This window comes from Lasiosphaeria miniovina, assembly GCF_030549165.1.
Source record: "Lasiosphaeria miniovina strain SMH2392-1A chromosome Unknown B0T26scaffold_8, whole genome shotgun sequence".
NCBI classification, from domain to species: Eukaryota; Fungi; Ascomycota; class Sordariomycetes; order Sordariales; family Lasiosphaeriaceae; genus Lasiosphaeria; species Lasiosphaeria miniovina.
In genome coordinates, this window is record NW_026848227.1 from 2,318,503 (window position 1) to 2,336,755 (window position 18,253).

Genomic DNA, 18,253 nt, shown 5'->3' on the forward strand with positions numbered 1-18,253 from the left:
GCGAATATAGGTATATATGTACATACCGAAAATACACACAGAGTGCGCTACCCAAGTACCTTACTTACACCAAGGTAGCTAACCTGTCTTGTGAGAGATCCTGAGATACGACAGATACCGTGCCCAAACTCTCGCCGAACCAACTCAAAGTTATATGCGAGAGCTTAACATGAGCACAGCCGTTTCTCTCCACTCAGCACCAAGACAGACTCTAAAACCACCCAAGCCGCCACGTCTGTTAGACTGCAAGTAACTCGAACAATCAACGAGGTAGGTGTGCCCGGTGCGTGCGGTAGTGAGTGGTGCGCAGCGGTCCCCCGAGTATGTGTATACCCGAGACCCTTACGTCCTGCAGAGTGATAGTATCGCATGCTGCTTGAGATTAGGATAAGCTCGATGAGGTGGGTGAGGGGTTATAATTAACCCCCTTACATTATTAACTCAATTCCTATCCCCCCTCTCTCTCATGGGGCGTGGGGGTGATAAAGGCGCAAGACTATAGGATCAAATCGAGGTTACATAAGCGGCGCCGCCCAAAGAGAGCGAAAGAAAGACGCCATTATGTTGCCGAGTGCAATTTCTCTCTCGTAAGTGCCTGCACCCACACGGTTGTGAGAGACAGACCTCACTAGGACTCTTAGAGGGCAGCCCAGAGAAACTACCTACTGTAGGAATGCGACGCGGGGGACATTCTCCTCCTGGGCAGCCATGGGCCGAACAGCGAGATAACGTGCAGCAGGAAAGGGCATCCGTGGCCGCCTGGATCGATTCTGTTCGTGTCCGAGTTCGGGCAACACTGGTACCAACCTTTTACAAGAACCACGTGCGGACGGCCATGGCCCAAAACTGACAGCAGATAAGCGGTACAACACCCCAATAGCTAAATGTGGTCGTGAGGCAACCTAAATATTACCGAAATGGTGATTCATCGGGTCTCCTGACACCTTTAGACCGGCCCTCTCAGCTCGCCTTGATGCGTCCAAGAGCCAAGTCACTTTAAAATCACAGCGCGCAACAAAAAGATGGAAAGAGAAATAATAACATACCCGTCTAGGATGCTAAGTCGCTTTATGCCCTTCGAAATGCAGGTAAATTCAAGCCTAGAAGCCTCTGCAAGCGCCACCAAATCCCCCCCGACACCACCGAATGCACCTATATCACATCCATTGTTGAAAGTGGTCCTCCTTCGCCAGAAGTCTTGGGGAGCTTCCCCAAACCGAGAGGAAAGACAAGCGACCGGGATACTAGCCATCGTTGTGGGTCTTTCCCCGCTCCAGGAGGAGGGTAAGCTCGCTCTTGGACCGCCCAAATGGGACAGGCGGTGCTGGATTCCGGGGCGTCGGTTTGAAAGGCATATCAAGCAGCACCTGAGATGAGGGTTGCGATGCCAGCCGTATCCGATCCGGGAGATCCCGGGTTTCCGAGTCTATTGTGTTATACGTCGCGTTGTCTGAGCCGATGAGCCCCTGGGCTGTCGCATCAGAGGTTCCAACAACACTTGTCGCGATCAACGGCCGACCGAGGCCGATTTTCCCAGAGTGCCGGGGAGACTCCATATCTGAGCGGGAGCGCTCCATGCGAGGTACCATTATCCCGGGTGCCTGGCCCATCAAAAGCCCAGCAGCAGGTCTCCGACTGCCTCTGCGGCCTTGAGGTGCCTCAAGTGAGGCGGCGCTAGATCTTCTTTCCGGGGCGACCCAATCCACCACTGGCCGATCGTGGTGGCCATCCGTCTGAGCGGGGCTAATCCGAGGAGTGGCAGACTTGCTCGGGGTGCTCGCAGGTTGCTTCCCTGACGCTTTGGCACTTAGCGCCACTGCCTGGTTGCTATGAGATGGCGAAGGCATTGAGCCTTCTTGAGAACCCCGTCTCTCTTTTTCTGTGGGGCCCGGTCCGGACAGTTGCTGATTCCCAGAAAACCTCGTCAAAACTACAGGGGCAGCGTCGCGCAGACTGATATCCGAGCCCGCAGACGACTGCGAGCCCTGTCTGCGTGGAAGCACTGGCCTTCTCTTCGAAACCGCGGTGCTAGCCACAATCTTCTTAAATGTGGGGGTGGAGCCTTTCCTTCCCTTGGCTGGTGATGGGGTTGGAGGCGGCCGTATTTCTCCTCCTGAACCTCCCATCATCGTCGTCGTCGTCGTCGTCGCTGCCGGCGCCATCGCCGGAGCAGCCGCTTCCTGCGGTTGCGTAGGCGGAAGTAGTGCCGAGGGCATGTCTGACGGCGCAAAATCCGACGATGCTACAGCCGTACTACCGGACGACTCGCAACCGTCCTTGTCATCCTCGCCATCAGAAGGCGGTGGCGAGACAAATCGAGCAGTGGGCCTCGGTCCCGTGGTAGAAGGCCCTCGGCTCTTCTTCAGTATTGGATGGGGCGGAGGCGGCCTCGATGACGACGGGGTTGGGGACTTCAATTTCCCTTGTAGTGACCCATCTTGCTCGTTCCCAAGGCCCTTTTGCTCGGACCCGCCAGAGTTGAGGCTGTTTAGGTCTGGCCGAACTACCCTTGACCGCTGGAGACTAGTCAGCACCGGAATTAAATGTGGGCAGGGGTCAGCAAGATGGATGGATCCCTACCAGAGGACCGTCAAATCGATTCGAAGGCCCCTTCAAAGGTACAAATGTCGACCCAGTAGTAAAATGCTCAAAGAGCTTAGCCAGGGCAGGGCCTTTCAGGTTGCGCCTGTCGCTGCCTAAGACATGCCACCAGAAATTCTCAAGGCGATATGCGGTAGGATCAACAAGCCGTCGGTTTATGGTGGTGTATGCTGGCAGGTCTTTATTAGCCTAGGGTGCCGCAACGATCACCGGGGAGCATTGTCTTCCAAATCACCTTTCCAGTACTGCCATATGTTCTCCGGAGGGACAGTGTCATAGAGCGCCACTTCGGCGTATATCTCGCGCGTGTTCTCGAGAATGCCCATGGGCAGTAGCATGGCCATGGCTACGGTAGAGACGGCGTCCAACAAGGTCCGCAGGGCTAAGTGAGGTGGTAGAGGGTGGGCACCTCAAGGGAGCCTGCTTACCATGGCTCAGACCAATCCAGCAAGCAGTTTTGGACAGACGGGAGCTGTGTCAAGACATTAGCGGGGCGAATCCATGTAACGCTTAAAAGTATAGGTAGAAGTGATGGCCAGCAGCTGGACCGGGAGAGTCAACCCAGGTAAGGTAGGTGGAACTCAGGATCTGGACAGAGGAGATGGCTAGATTGGGGAGTGCCGGTTTTGTGCCGAAGGAACGCCCGGTTCTGGGCAAGGTCTCATTTGGGCGGCCGGGAAATGGGGGAAGGCGCAATGAAAGGCTTATATCCAGGGCTTCAAGACTCGGCGGGCATAAAGTACTGTACGGCAAGTACTACTCCCTTGGTGAGTAGGTAAGTTAGCCAACCGGGAAGCTCCCGCCTCTGGGTGCACTTCCACGAAGGGCGACGGAGCTGGTCTGTGGCCTGCCACTGGGGGAGCCCGTCAAGCCCAGTCTCAGTCCCTCGGGTACGGTATAGGTGAGGTAGTGAGTGGGTGCAGAGGTGTGAAGGCTGCATCTATGGCATGCTCGTGGCTCATCAGATCGACGGCCGGGAGCTGGGTGACGTTGAGGCTTGGCTCCTGATTGGAAACAAAGGCAGAGCAGGAATACCAGTGAGGGATGTAGAGGCTGAACTTGAAGCAACTCCGTCGGGGACTTCCTTCCTCGATCGAGGGCTGTGACACAAAAACATCACGTACCATGCAGGACACTACACAGTAACTGCCGTACTGTATATCTACCTACCCTAGTAGGTAAGGAAGGCACAGGCGTGTGCCGACCGCCAGCAGCGAATCTCAAGGTAAGAACGACTCGACGGGAGTCGACGGAACGATGTCGAGGTGAGTCTGCCACCGCAGTTGTGGGTAGTCTCTCCCTGGCTTAGCCCCTCGCACCTTCCGTAAGGTAGGGACCGCTTTCTCGGGTCCGGTAGCTATGACCGTCCGCAACGACTTCTAGCAAAGCCTATTTCGCGGGGAAATCAGTAAGCGTCCCTGGGTCTTTGGGCAGGCCGTACCCAGGAGATCAAAAAGTGCGTGTGTGGACTCGAGCGCAGAAATAAGTGCGGAGTGAGCCTCTAAAGGGGGTAGACAACAAGGCCGGATCGGGAGGGAAACTTTGGCTCGAAGTTTGGTATGGATCCGTACCGGCGGCATGTACTGTAGCTGCAGCAAGCAAGCACAACAACTTTTAAAATGTCTGAGAAGCTAAAGCAGGGCCGATGCAAGCAACAGTCAGTGCCTAGGGACAAGGGATTGTAGATCCTGAGAATCGAGAAAATGAAGGATATAAATAAGAGGGGTGTGTGTGGTGTTGTGTGCGCGCTCGGCGAGTAGAAAAAGAAAATCGGGTTGCCCCTGGACTTTTGTGTGAAATTATCAAGGGACTCCGTTCCGTACCTACCTACCTACCTTACCTACCTACCTTACCTGCCTTACCTCCTTAGGTAACTTGACTTGGAAGGCGCTATCCCGGTGGTGGGCAAGACAAGAGGTCGCCAGGGAATTGGGCAGAAAACCCACTGACGCTAGCAGGTGACTAAAAAGAGAAGCCCTGGGATGATTTAATACGATCCCTATTCCGTAAATACAGCACCTGCTAGCAGTTGGCTTCCAGGCCCAGGCCCAGCCCAGGGTCAAGAAAAGCTTCCTAGCGCTGTCCGGGGTGCCCCTGGAAGCAACGTGGAAGTGGAAGTGGAATTGAAGTGCAAACTGGGGCCAAAAAAGCCGGCGCGGGCGGGCGGGCAGCCGCGGACTGGCGGTCCTGCCTGGCCGTCCGTGTCTCGTGCCGCAAACTTGAGTGACAGTCGTCGAAACTGCTTCCTTTCCTAGGCTAGACAGGGCAGCCAGGATCTGGCGAGAAACGGCCACAGGATGCCATTCGCCAATGTGCGGGTCTGTCCCAAGCATCTCCCCCAGGCTCGTCCGGACTCCACCTATACTGGCTGCTGGGACGAAAAAGAGTCCCGCAGAGACAAGTCGCAGGTGACCGCTGACCTGACTTGGCTGCTAGCTAAGGCAAGGTATGTATGTAATGGCCGGCACTAATCCACCGAGAGCAGCCGTCAGCAATCATACCCGCTAGAAGCCCGAGACCCAGGACGGACTCTTCGCACCAATCCCACAGGTCCAAATAGAGCAGGTGGTTTCTGTGGTGTTTCTAGGTGCTGCCGTGCAGGGTATAATGGTGATGGGCCTTGTGGAAGCCTCGCTTTCAGTCTTTCAGCCCCTTCTATCGCTGCTAGTGAGTGTTGGCGAATTTGCTAATTGCCCATTTGTGGCGGATTCAACTGTCTGGCAGCAGCAAAGCGATTCGCGAGGTGCATGTCCGGTGCCGCCCATCCATGTCCATGTCCAGGCTCATGCCCACGCCCCGGCATGCCCGTGCTCGTGCTGCTCATCCTCACGAGGGACGTGGGATTGGCACTTGCCATATGGAATAGGATAGGCAGGTGTGTACTTAGTGTAGGTGCTGTCTGTATAGAGATGTTGCTGGGCCTCTTAGGTCTGGGTGCGCAACAAGATAAGGCGTGCTTTGCCTCCCACGTTCTTTGATTCCCTGGCTTGTGAGCTCGCGCGGCAAGTCGAAAAGTCGGACGAAACAATTGGCGAGAGGGCCCGGTCGACAAGTATCACCTCACGGCACCTTTGACTCTCGGCTCTCAGCTCTCAGCTCTCCGCATCCCTCGTCGTCTTGCCCGACTCTGACCACATTGTGTGGCGATAACTAAGGAACTGACCTCGCCTTGGCCGCAAGGCTTCGGGTGCGACTCAGCTTCTGGGGAACCTGGTGACAAGGAGCAGGCCCGCCTCGTTTGTAAGCTCAGCTGGCTTTGGCCCCGACGGTTACGCAGGCACAAGAAGCTGCCCTCGATAGCGCTGCTGCTGCTGCTGACTCGGTTCCGTTCGCCTCCTCCCCGGATGTCAGAGAGGAGTGCCTCCCTCGATTACGGATCTCACACCTGAACATTGGTAGGTCGGGACTGGCTGCCCGGCGGCGATGCTGGTACCTTTCAAAACTTCCAATAACCTAGCCCCCACGCCGCGCGGTTTGGGGGTTTGTTCTAGAACCGTTAGGTTGGTTGGCCTGCCTGTCAACTGGCTGGCTTTCCTAAGAATTGATCCGTACTGCGGATGCGGTCTTGTCACGTTCCTTCGAACTTGGACGGTCTAAGCGATGGAATGGGTTAGCCGGGGAGAGAGATAGGAAAGTCTCCGGCGAACCGCTGCTGGCCGACGGCAAAGTGAGCTGCGAGGCGGCCCGCCAGCGGCTGCTTGGTAGCACGGGGCACCAGGCCACAGGCTATTCCTGCACTGCTATTTTATTATTCTTTTTAGAATTCCACTTTTTTGGCACCTCGCATGTTGTTAACTCGCACAAAAGTGAAAAGTTGCAGTGGGCTGTTACACAGAGCATGGCATTCGGGAACCACTAATGGTCATTCGGTAACATCGGCTACCACTTCAGAGCCTCCTGTGCGGATCACCCTAATAGGGTATGTACAGTACCTATTCATGCATACCTCACTCAATCACACAAGGTTAAACCATTTACTATGTGCCTACCAATCCGATGCCTGACCTGCCTAGTTCCAACAATAAAAACATCAACTTCGTTGTGCAACAAATAACCGCAACTGCAACTGCGCGAGTGGTGAGTGGCAAGTACCCTGTCTCCACCCCATCTCCATCTCGTGCTGTAGACTATCCATGCCGCGAGCTAGATTCCTCTGAGACGCGGAGCCTCGACCAATCTGGCAATTCTCAGTCGCTCTTTCACTTTGCTTTTTTCTAGCTGCTTCACTTACAGTACGTAAACCCCATATCTGGAACGCCGCTGATTAGCTGCCTCACAGGTGAGCCGTTGACCTTTGTTTGGGTCACCTGTTGTCGTCTGATCCCAGTTTGCGGGGAACTGCTGTCGGTCAGTCGTGTGACTGCCGTCGGCTGCTTATCCATTGGCCAGGGGCCATGTCCAGACACTTCGGATACCTGACCACAATCACTATCAACAGTACCAAGGCAACAAGCAGCCTAGGGAAGCGCGGTACCTATCGAAATGAGGGGGTTGAATCACACAAAAAGTCTCAGAAAAGAGTCTCAAGACAGACCAGCCCCGTTGCTGTCTCTCAGCTCTCTGTCCGGTCTCAAACGACCCGAGGTGGGAGAGCAACCTTACACTACGGCTTTCATCAGACAGCCATCAGATAGCCTCTAGCCTGTCAGGCGCTTTGGAGCATCTCATCTGACCAAGGCCAAATTAAAACATCTTTGCACCCCCACAGATGCATCAGGAATTACTCGATGTGATGAGCGAGCCACTTGAGCCGCCAAGACCTGCACCGACGAGAGCCGCGCAATAAGTCTCTCTCATTTCGAGGGAACAAGGGGAAAACTGCTTTCACAACATAGACGCCTAATTTAGACGAGAGCGCGCCTGGCCGGTGAGTGAGACACACAGATACCCAACAAGAGGCGTGTGAACATTTGATGCAAAACCCCGTCACAGCCTCAAGCTAAGGTAGTCGCCGCTGCCGCTGCCACTGCCGCCGCCGCAAAAAAATCAGAAGGGTTGGGGTGTTGTCACTTTCAGCCTCTCTCCGAAGTGCCGAGCCGCGCAGACAGGCAACAATAGCTTTGTTCCTCTCTCTCCTCAAACCTCTCTCTGTCTGTCTTACTGGAATTCCGTCCAATGAGACAGAGAGGAAGTCCCCCCCAGAGACAATTTACCAACCCGCAGGTAGAGGCGGAGATCTTGGCGGCTGTCACATCTCACATCTCAGATCCCGCACCAGTTCTGTGGCTTGATTTCCCCTCACTCACACACTCGCTCCACTCTCTCTTCCCAAGGGAGTCATGTCCCCAGCCGTGCACGCACGAGCGGGGGGGGAGCTGCTTCCTTTTTTTCATGTCAGTCAACAAGCAACAAAAGCGTTATTGATACGGGCAAAGTATCCCGTACTCCGTGCTCCGTGTATTTTCGGGAACCCGGACTGGGGCCACCGGGCGGCCGGTTGGACGGCTTTCCCCTATTCGGGGATAAAAGTAAAAAATCACAACACTCGACCGACTGCGGAGGGACAAATAAGGGGGTTGGTAAAAAAAACCCCCCATTTAATCGAGAAAAGACAAAACGTCCCTCCAAAAAATCGAGATACATATCTCACAAACAACCAAAGTCTTTCTGCACTGTATGGGAGAACGGCCGCAGACGCACATGCACTCACGCCTATAATGCACATTTTACATCACCCTACCCCCGCGGCATAAGAACCATGTTCACACATTCTGTTTACTTTTTGCTAGTTTTTTGGGAGGGAGTTTCATTTTTTCTCGACACTGAAAACCGCTTTCCTTTGATTTGCTTTTTCTCTGGCCGGCTAAATACTTCGTACCAGCAGCACTACCAAGTAAATGGGGGGTCCTACCACCACCACCATCTCTTCCCGCAGCCAATATTTCCTCCCTCTCCGTTCCAGCGGGAGCAGCCTCTTCCCGAACTGAGGGTAGCCGTTATCCGTCCGTCCATACCCCCCCACTCCGTTCGTTCGTTTATCCCTCCCTCCCTTGATGTGAGTTGTCAGTTCAGACACACACCCTCCAACCTCGAGCTCTAGTTGGTTGGCTATCAAGCTAGGTGAGTAGGTAGGTACTTAGGTATCTACTCTAAGCCGTCTTCCTCCCGCCTAGATCTTTAGACCGGGATGAAACGGCCCCCCTTCCGACCTCTTGGGGCGATATGCGCTCGGCGGGGTCGCGGCGCAGGCAGGGCAGGCCAGGGCAGACCAAGACAAGATGTAACGGAGCAAGTTTGCCAGTACGTACTGTTGTATATCTCAGGTTGCTTTTTTTAAGTCTCAGCTTTCCTTTCTTTTCCCTCTCATGTCGGGGGGGCAGCAGCAAACACCCAACAGAAAGTTTTCGCATACTGTGTACACATCAAGGTAGGCAGACCTTCATTCACTCTAGATGCGCGAATAGCAAGACAAGAAACAAGACAAGAATGCCAACGCGCAATAAAAGCCGATGGACAGGACGCAGCAACGCTGATCCAATGACATGCCGTGACCCCGGGGAGCGAGGAGCGGTGAGAGGAGACAGCCCTATCACAGATTGGACCCAGGTGGCCGGGTGCGGTACGAAGACGCGGCCGCATCATTCTCCTGTCTGTATGGCGCCAGCCAATAGAACATGCTCCCTAAATTCTCGGTATAGCGGCGGGTACGGACACCAAAAGTTTTAGGCAGAAGACATATCCTTAAGCGCGGTAAGTGGTCGTCTTCCGATAACCCGCTGTTGAGACCCGTCCTCCACTCTACTACTCCTCTCCTGGGTTGTGATATTCAGACATACCAATAGTATATGCGGGTACCCGTCATGTACAATTTCAACCCAAGCCCGACCCGTCCCGGCCGCATTCTCAAGACTAGTGTATGCAGGTTGCCACCGCCGCGTCAAAGGGCTGAACGCAGAGCCGGGACTTGACTCGACTGTCCTGTTTCCTTGGCCTGCCTCGCATCTCAAGTGACGGTGTAGCCGCCGTCGACGCGAAGATCAGCGCCTGTGACATAGCTGGACGCGTCAGAGAGCAGGAAAGTCACCGGGCCCATTAGATCCTCGGGCGAGCCCATGCGTCCCTGTGGTATAAGAGACGTCCACTGCTGCTTTAGGTCTGGATTGTCGTCTAGGATCTTTTGTGTCCTGCAGGGAATTAGCACAGATTGGCTAACTAGCTTGGCCAGTGGTTCAAGGGGGTCTCAAATGCATGAGCATCTAGCAGACATGTACGCACAGGGCAGTGAGCATGTAGCCTGGAGATATGCAGTTGACGCGGATCCCAGATTTGGCCCATTCGACGCTCAGAGAGGCACACAAGTGTCGGACGGCAGCCTTGGCCGCATTGTAGGGCCTGTCAGATAGACGAACGCACGGGGTATTGTCAGCGACGGCTTGCCAGAGTTTGCTCGTAATAGCTGATCAGCTTGGCTGGAAAAGGGAGTGCCATATCGGCAGCCATCATCTCGGGTGCAGTCATGGCGCCTGACTCGGAGAGGTAATGTGCACTCACGCTTGAGGCTGGGGGACGTTGACGATGGCGCCGCTCATGCTCCCAATGAAAATGCTGGCCTTGGACTTGCGGTCCATCTGAATTGTGTCGCCCGAGTCAGTGACATCGGACTTGTCGGGTGTCTCTCACCAGTCGGGGCCCAATGGTCAACGGGGCAAGGCACTCACCAAGTGGCGCGCCACGGCTGTAGCAAACAAGTAGGTTCCATCAACGTTGACTCCCCAGAGCTTCCGCATGCGGTCAATGGGGTAGGCAATAGCCTCAAAGTTCTCAGTGAAGCCGGCTGAGGTCACCAGGTTGTCGATCTTGCCGTGCTCGGCGATGATCTCGGCGATGCAAGCCTCGACAGACTCCGGGTCCGAGACATCGGCGAAGTGTGTGGTGACCTTGGGGAGTCTAGTTCAGGGAGCGATCAGCCTTGTCCTTCAATGGGAGAGAGATAGGAAAGGGATATTTTCTAGTCCTGTTACAGTAAGAAATCCGAAAATAAATAAATCCAACTAGGTAGTATAACTCCTTTCTTGTCTGAGTGAAACGGCCGGAAAAACGGAGGAGATATTGCAATCACTCAACAGAGAGGCATGCTGGAGGTGGATTTAGAGAGAAGTAACCTACTTTTTGGCCTCCGGATGTTCCTTCTTGAACATCCTAACAATGGACTTTGCCTGCCTGGCCGCCTCGTCCTCTTATTTGCAGTTCAGGGTTAGCAGTCAAGGTTTGTCCGTATGTATCACGACCTCCAGCCGCCCAGCACTAACCGCCACTGCTGTCGATATCCATGTATATGTACACTGCCGTGAATATACGGGTACCATTTCTCCTCCTTTACCCCGTTCCCCTTTCCGCTGTAAAAAACCCAAAGTGGGAGAGGCGGGGGGGAGTAGAAGAATCGGAGCACAATGTAGAGGGAGAAAGCAGCAACTTACTGTTCAAATCAACAATAGCCAAGTCCGCGCCGCTAATGACCATGCCCTGGCCCATAACCAAGCCAAGGCCCCTCGCACCGCCCGTGACGACGCCGACCTTGCCCTGCAGCGAGAAGCTAGCTAGTGTAGGGAAGACGTGGACGCTGGCGCGGCCTGCGCCCGCCACCGTCTCCGAGGCCGGCAGCTTGTCGGCGGCCGGGTACTCGACCGTGATTGAGTCGTCGGTGCGGGCGTTTGACCCGCCCTCTGCGGCCGTGTGTTCGTGTTTCCCGGCAGACGGCGACGTGGCTCTAGGACCGCTACTGTAGTGACGTTGGTGTTGCTGCCGCTGTGACGCCGTCATCACGATCCATCCCGGAGTCGGCGTAGTAGACGACAATGCTCCCTGCCGAGTCCGTAGAACGGCGGCGCTCCGGTACAGGGTCCTGCTACTACGTGCTAGCCAGAACATGATGGGCTACCTTTGATAGAGGTGAGATATGGAATTTGGGAGAGTGCGAACGGCGAGCGGATGCTGCCAGCAACTCAGGTGAAGGCGATGGCACGCTTTAGCAATTGGTCGAGTTTCCGTTGTCTATGATGAGTGTGTAAGCCGATGTTCATCTATTCATCGACGGTTTGAAGGATATGGACGTTGAACCAACCCAGCTAATGTTCTTTGTACATGTATATACATACCAAGCTCCCAACTTCTTCTGTTTCAAGCCGGCAAGCCAAGGCAGGAGGCAACAATATAGAACAGGCCCAAACAAGGAAGGAGGGACAGCGAAAGAAACCCGTTGCTTGCTTGCTTGCTTCTGTTCTGGGCAGTTACCACCGACAAACATCCAGGACAGACGGAATGCGACCAGTGTGGGGTAAGTGATGGCATGGCGGTGACGCTGCCTGTTCAAACTAACCTAACCTAAGGTAAGCAAGGTGACGGGAGGGGTAATCGCTGCGATCGACGGAGAGCTCCTTCCTTTGATTGCCCTGATACATAGTACTCCTCATCCCATCCCATCCTATCGTATTCTATAGTTACGGTACTAGTAGAATACAAAAAGGAGTGCCCGCTGCGTTCTAGTCTATAAACTTGAAGCAGACTGGACGGATCGCGGCCTTCGCTTACATGAGAAAGCAGCACCAGCCGAGTAAACAACCGCTTGGTTCGTGAGTCGGCCAGAATGGCTCTGTCGGTGCCGTTCAATTGTTTGACTTTTTGCTGTACCGCGGCAAATACTTAATTGTGTTCATTTTAGTATGTGTGTAGTGATAGGTATAAGGTATTCAAATCACTTTGGTGACAACCATGGAAGTTCCTTCTTGACCATGGAAGTTCCTTCTTGACGAGACGAAAGAAAATATAAAAAATCGCCCGGCAACGTTATAGGTCAATAAAAAAAATCCGAGAGAAAAGGAACTGACTCGGTTTGCAATGACTCTCAGGTAGTAGTGTTCAAGTCCATTCGTGTATTAAGCTGCATTTTCACATTAAGCGTTATAATGATTGGAGATAAAACCTAGAGGAGACTTGAAGCAAGACTGAGAGTCGCATGTCATTGGGATAACCGTCTTCATGATATTTTCACGGCGGCAGTTCGTACTGACGAGCCGACAACTGAACGAACAACGCCCGCCACCCATCTCTCCCCCTATCTAGCTACATATTATGCCGGCCTCACTAATTACATCCTGAAAACGCCAAACTTGGTCTGGCCCGGCGTAACTTCATTACGACCGCCCAAGGCTGCTCTTAGACCCAAGCCAAGATACCGCCTCGTGTGCGCCGGCGGTATGACGCCGTCGTCCTACAAGCGCGCGGTGTCAGCAAAAGAGTCAAAAAAAAAAAACCAAGGCAGAACTTACCCATAACCTGGCAGACGAGTACACGGCGTCGCTCTCCCTGTCGATGCGGGCCTTGAGCTCGGGGTCGGCCTTTTGGCCGACCGTCTCCATGACGGCGGCTAGCTGCTCGCCGCCCATGACACCGATCTTGGCGTTGGGCCACATCCAGAGGAAGCGAGGCCCGTAGGCGCGGCCGCACATGCCGTAGTTGCCGGCGCCGTAGCTACCGCCGACGACGACGGTGAACTTGGGCACGTCGGCGCACGCCACGGCCGTCACCAGCTTGGCGCCGTTCTTGGCGATGCCCTCGCGCTCCGCGTCGGCGCCCACCATGAAGCCGCTGATGTTCTGCAGGAACACGAGCGGGACGCCCCGCTGCGCGCACAGCTCGATGAAGTGCGCGCCCTTGACCGCCGAGCTGCTGAACAGGATGCCGTTGTTGGCCACAATGCCCACGCGGTGGCCGTAGATGGTGGCGAAGCCCGTCACCAGCGTCGTCCCGTAGTCGCGCTTGAACTCGGAGAACTCGGAGCCGTCGACGATGCGCGCGATGACCTCGTGGATTGGCAGCGGCTTGCGCAGGTTGGTCGAGGCGATGCCGAGGAGCTCTGACGCAGGGTATAGCGGCTCCGCAAAGGCGGCCGGAGGGCTGGAAGGAGAGGGCCAATTCAGGTTGCTGATGCACCGCCGTGCCAACACAATGGCGTGCGCGTCGTCGACAGCCAGGTAGTCGGTCACGCCCGACACCGACGAGTGCATCTTGCCGCCTCCGAGCTTTTCGGGAGTGACAACCTCGCCCGTGGCGGCCTTGACCAGGGGCGGGCCGGCCAGGAAGATGTGGCCCTGCTCTTGCACAATGATGCTCTCGTCACTCATGGCGGGCACGTAGGCACCGCCAGCCGTGCAGGGGCCCATGACGACAGCGATCTGGGGTATTCCGGCCGAGGACATGCGTGCCTGGTTGTAGAAGATGCGGCCAAAGTGATCCCGGTCCGGGAAGACGTCTGACTGGTGCGGCAGGTTCGCACCGCCCGAGTCTACGAGGTAGATGCAACTAGAGAGTAAAACGAGCCCGGATGTCAGCACTTGATAGGGCAAGGGGCAGTCAGAAAGCAAGAAACGTACGGGAGGTTGTTCTCCTGCGCAACCGTCTGGGCGCGCAAGTGCTTCTTGACCGTGATGGGGAAGTAGGTGCCGCCCTTGACGGTGCTGTCGTTGGCGACGATCATGCATGTGACGCCCTCGACGACGCCGACGCCGGCGATCATGCCGGCAGCCGGCACATCAGCTTCAGGGTACAGTTCGTGGCCGGCCAGGGGAGACAGCTCGAGGAAGGTGGACCCGGGGTCGATGAGGGCGGTGACGCGGTCGCGCGGGAGCATCTTCTTGCGGGCCAGGTGCTTTTCCCTCGCCTTGGCAGAGCCGCCCTGGTGCGCCTTCCGCGTCAGGTTCTCGAGGCGGACCGTGGCCTCGGCCATGAGCCGCTCGTTCTCCTTGTACTCGTCGGCCGAGGGGTCGACATTGCTCTTGATGACGGATATGGCGGCCGCCTGGTGTTTGGGGGTGAAAGTGGAGACGACGCGCCGACTGCTGGGTGTGGAGGACAGAAGGGGCCGGAGAAGACGGCGGGGATGGAGGGGTGTTGTTGTCGTTGACTTTATCGTCGTCATCGCCGTCGTCGTCGCCGCCGTTGCGCCGGAGCACTGCCGGGCCAATAGCCGCGACAACTGCAGCATTTCTCTCGAGGACATGTTTGGGGTCGAATTGGTCAAGGCTGTTGCCAACACTCACGAGTTTTGGACAGTATCATTGGCATTGGCAGCAACAAGTAAATACAGCTAGCGTACGGACTTCAACAGGAAGGCACTTGACCTGCTCGTGATGTGATCAGCGGGCATCCCTCCCAACCGAGGCAGGCACAGCCGCCTTCGTCAACGTTCCTGGCCTGACAACAAGGGATGGATGGCGGCGGTCCGCCTCTAAGCCGCTGCAAACCGAGGCCTGTCTCACCCGCCACCAACCCCAACACCAACCAATGGCGGCACAAGACATTCCTGGAAGCTACGTAACAGCCTAGTTCCAGTTGGAAGCCTACCATACCTACCTTAGTGGCAGAGTGAGTACGCCGCAGCTGCCCGAGACGGCCAATTCTAAGAACTGAGGGAGATATTCTAAAGACTAATGAAAACAACAGTCACTTCTGTCTGTCCACTCTCGAATTCTTCTCGTAGTTTTCTGTACGGCACATCCTCACTCGTGGCAATGGCAAGCTCTCCTTCTGCGATATCGCGGGCGCTGCTGCGCTCAACGCGCCTCTCTTCCTCAGCGAGCAGTCGCAGTCGCCCACTTCCCCGCCAATTGCCGGTGCCTCTTAGCGCCGCGTCAATACCAACGGTACACTCCTCGTCATTTACAACTGCGACAGCAGCGAAGGCGGCGACAATATCATCACCAGCCCATCGTCTTGGGAAACGGCAGAATGGGCACAATCAACAACAACAGCAGCAGCAAGTCCGGTATGCCTCCTCGAAACACCCAAAAGGCTTCGAGCCGCCGTCTCCCGAAGACCTGGCCGAGCTGCGCGAGCGCGTGCAAGATTTCGTGCGGCGCGAGCTGACCGAGGAGGTGGCGGCGGCCACGGACAGAAGCAACAGCTTCCCGGCCGACATGTGGGCCAAGCTGGGCGAGGCCGGTTTCCTGGGCATTACGGCAGACGAGGACGTCGGCGGGCTGGCCCTGGGGTACCAGGCGCACTGCGTCGTCGTAGAGGAGCTGTCGCGGGCGAGCGGGTCTGTGGCCCTGAGCTACGCAGCCCACTCGCAGCTGTGCGTTAACCAGCTGCAGCTCAACGGGAACCCCCGGCAAAAGCACCGCTACCTCCCCGACCTGATCGCCGGCCGCAAGGTCGGCGCCCTGGCCATGTCCGAGCCCGGCGCCGGCAGCGACGTCGTTGCCATGCGCACCAGCGCCCGCAGGGTCGACGGCGGCTACCTCCTCAACGGCTCCAAGATGTGGATCACCAACGGGCCCGACGCCGACGTCATCGTCGTTTACGCCAAGACGGATCCCGACGCCGGCTCCAAGGGCGTCACCGCCTTCCTCGTCGAGCGCGGCTTCCCCGGCTTCTCGTGCGCTCGCAAGCTCGACAAGATGGGCATGCGCGGCAGCAACACGGGCGAGCTCGTCTTCGAGAACGTCTTAGTCCCCGACGAGAACGTGCTGGGTAGCGTCAACGGCGGCGTGCGCGTCCTCATGGAGGGTCTCGACCTCGAGCGCCTGGTCCTCAGCGCGGGCCCCCTCGGGCTCATGCAGGCCGCGCTTGACCTCGCCCTCCCGTACGCCCACACGCGCAAGCAGTTCGGCACCCCAATCGCCCACTTCCAGCTACTACAGGGAAAGCTGGCCGACATGTATACCAAGCTACAGGCATCGCGTGCTTACACGTACGCGACGGCCAGGGCGGTCGACGAGGAGGGCCGCGTCAAGACCCAGGACTGCGCCGGCGCTATTCTCTACGCCGCCGAGCGCGCCACCGAGTGCGCCCTCGACTGCATCCAGATTCTGGGCGGCATGGGCTACGTCGAGGAAATGCCCGCTTCGCGCATACTTCGCGACGCAAAGCTGTACGAGATAGGGGCCGGAACTTCCGAGGTCAGGCGCATCGTCATTGGCCGTGCCTTCAACAAGGAGTATGCTCATCTATCGACCTGAGAGGTCCGGAGCGTAATGTACATTACATACGTGTGTAGGAAGCTTGACCGACCTTCTTTTTTCGTATTGTATTGTCTCGCGTTTCGCTGCTGGCTGCTTTTGATCTGGGCCGATCCAAAAAGAGAAATCCTGCACGGTACTATGCGCGGGATGCTGCGGGGGGAAGGTCCTGCAGCCTTGAGAGATAGAGCACAAATCGGAAGACGGCTTCCTACGATCGGCCTTACTTAGTTGCATCGTCCGTCTAGGTCTGCCTAGGCTTGCTTGTGTAGACTGACTCTGCTGTCTCTGGTGAATCTACCCTTGCCATCCTTGCCCTGTCTTGGAAAGCCGGCCGGTCTAGTTGACCCCCACTCGCCCGCACGACAAACTCGGCTGATGTAGAGCCGCAGGGACGGGAAGGAGAAAAAAAAGGACGCCAGTAGGGGGGGAATAAGGCGGGAAAGGGGGGCGCTTGCCGCCTCCCATTTGTCAAAAATACCTACTGACGAGAGGACGGAAAACGCGGGAAGTTTCGGCTGCCGATGTGGGATGGCCCGCTGTTGCTTGTGCTGGACGTGACAATGCTACCTAAGCCATGTAGTCCGGTACCTTGGGTATGACAACCCCTGTAACCATTTGTTCTCCTTCAACTTGTTCTCTTTCTTCCTTTTCCTTCTCCCACTCCGCTGTTGCCGGTTTGGTGTAACTGGGGAGGGGGGGTCATAAAAAAAAGCTCACCGCTTGCTTTTGTGAGATTGGTGACTGATAAGAGGGCATCGCGAGTTGACTGGCTCCAACGGCCACACACCTCCCCTTCCCCCAGTCTTACACTGCAACCTCGGTGTGAATTGTGCATACATTCAAGTGCAGCATGACTGCATTTTCTTAACCATGGGCCGGACTGAAAAGGGCAACAAGAATGCCACCATGGGCATCGTGATATGATCTGATTTCCCACCCCACCCCATCCATTCTTCTCTCTTTCACCACGACCCCCTCCTCTCCCGCCGTTCTTTCTGCTCTAACCTGCATGGTTACTTTCGAAAAAGTAGCAAAAAAAAATCCAAAAAAAAATCCGGATGCTGCGCGTAGACGGTCGAGTATCTGACCTGACTTTGTTCCGTGATTCCATCATACCATCATAGTTCTGTCATCTGTTTAACCAAGCCGGGGTTGCTGACAATTCCCCCGCAATTCTAGACCCCCTCTTCCCGCACTTCTGATATCCCGACCAATCTGTCGGTGAGTTCGTAGAGTAGCCTGAGAAGGTTCTTGGAGTTTCACGGAAATGGCTTGGATCGCACCCCTGTGTTTCTTCTGCAGCCCGGAGGCTCGAGCGGCTGGCTGGCCAGCAACCCGCTCCTAGCATCGCGCGTGCCGTCCTCAGGTTCCTTGCAAGTTCTTTGCTCCTCACCGGCTGTATAATCTTGGTACCCGGACTTATATGGGAATTGCTTGCATGAGGTCAGTGTCGGATCCGAAGATGAGCCACCTTCCTATTGGAAGAACTCGGGTGAGAGAGAAACAAGCAGCAATGCACCGTGGATAACAGGACGTGGACCGTAAAGTTCTCGGCATTTGAGGGCCCGTGGAAGGATCCTGCAGGTACAGCAGTTACCAAGAGCGTCCTCCGAGTCTAAAACGAAGCAAGAATCCTGCGTAATCGTGCGAGAAGCTGACGGTTTAGGAAGGTTTCCAGATCAATAGCGACTAAT

At 55.9% G+C, this 18,253-nt stretch overlaps 5 protein-coding genes across 5 annotated transcripts; 2 read left to right on the forward strand and 3 right to left on the reverse strand.

Moving 5' to 3' along the window:
- Positions 1-1,047: 1,047 nt before the first annotated feature.
- B0T26DRAFT_504029 (uncharacterized protein) lies at positions 1,048-3,212 on the reverse strand. Its single transcript, XM_060435382.1, has 3 exons — positions 2,837-3,212; positions 2,581-2,771; positions 1,048-2,516 (listed from the first exon to the last, which is right to left on the reverse strand). The coding sequence occupies exons 1-3, from the start codon at positions 2,943-2,945 to the stop codon at positions 1,245-1,247; spliced, it is 1,572 nt and encodes a 523-aa protein (XP_060290400.1). The 5' UTR covers positions 2,946-3,212; the 3' UTR covers positions 1,048-1,244.
- Positions 3,213-5,402: 2,190 nt separating this feature from the next.
- Positions 5,403-6,460, forward strand: B0T26DRAFT_681201 (uncharacterized protein; the record flags this gene model as incomplete). Its single annotated transcript, XM_060440616.1, has 6 exons — positions 5,403-5,476; positions 5,691-5,739; positions 5,782-5,841; positions 5,879-5,996; positions 6,216-6,268; positions 6,422-6,460. 6 exons carry the CDS (start codon positions 5,403-5,405, stop codon positions 6,458-6,460), a joined length of 393 nt encoding a protein of 130 aa, XP_060290401.1.
- A 3,084-nt stretch (positions 6,461-9,544) lies between these two features.
- On the reverse strand, positions 9,545-11,469 carry B0T26DRAFT_757079 (D-arabinitol dehydrogenase; the record flags this gene model as incomplete). Its single annotated transcript, XM_060446200.1, has 6 exons — positions 9,545-9,725; positions 9,817-9,933; positions 10,093-10,169; positions 10,260-10,488; positions 10,708-10,777; positions 11,019-11,469. 6 exons carry the CDS (start codon positions 11,467-11,469, stop codon positions 9,545-9,547), a joined length of 1,125 nt encoding a protein of 374 aa, XP_060290402.1.
- Positions 11,470-12,685: 1,216 nt separating this feature from the next.
- B0T26DRAFT_757080 (carboxyl transferase domain-containing protein) lies at positions 12,686-14,596 on the reverse strand (the record flags this gene model as incomplete). Its single annotated transcript, XM_060446201.1, has 3 exons — positions 12,686-12,808; positions 12,867-13,899; positions 13,971-14,596. 3 exons carry the CDS (start codon positions 14,594-14,596, stop codon positions 12,686-12,688), a joined length of 1,782 nt encoding a protein of 593 aa, XP_060290403.1.
- Positions 14,597-15,324: 728 nt separating this feature from the next.
- B0T26DRAFT_757081 (acyl-CoA dehydrogenase) lies at positions 15,325-16,556 on the forward strand (the record flags this gene model as incomplete). Its single annotated transcript, XM_060446202.1, has 2 exons — positions 15,325-15,361; positions 15,388-16,556. The coding sequence occupies 2 exons, from the start codon at positions 15,325-15,327 to the stop codon at positions 16,554-16,556; spliced, it is 1,206 nt and encodes a 401-aa protein (XP_060290404.1).
- Between the last annotated feature and the right edge of the window lie 1,697 nt (positions 16,557-18,253).

Bases quoted from the DNA above. Each gene is read 5' to 3' on its own strand.
- B0T26DRAFT_504029 (XM_060435382.1), bottom strand. From the start codon at position 2,945: ATGGCCATGCTACTGCCCATGGGCATTCTCGAGAACACGCGCGAGATA. The intron at 2,772-2,836 runs GTGATTTGGAAG...AAGACCTGCCAG, and splicing joins CATATGGCAGTACTGGAAAG to CATACACCACCATAAACCGA. The intron at 2,517-2,580 runs GTAGGGATCCAT...ACTAGTCTCCAG, and splicing joins ATCGATTTGACGGTCCTCTG to CGGTCAAGGGTAGTTCGGCC.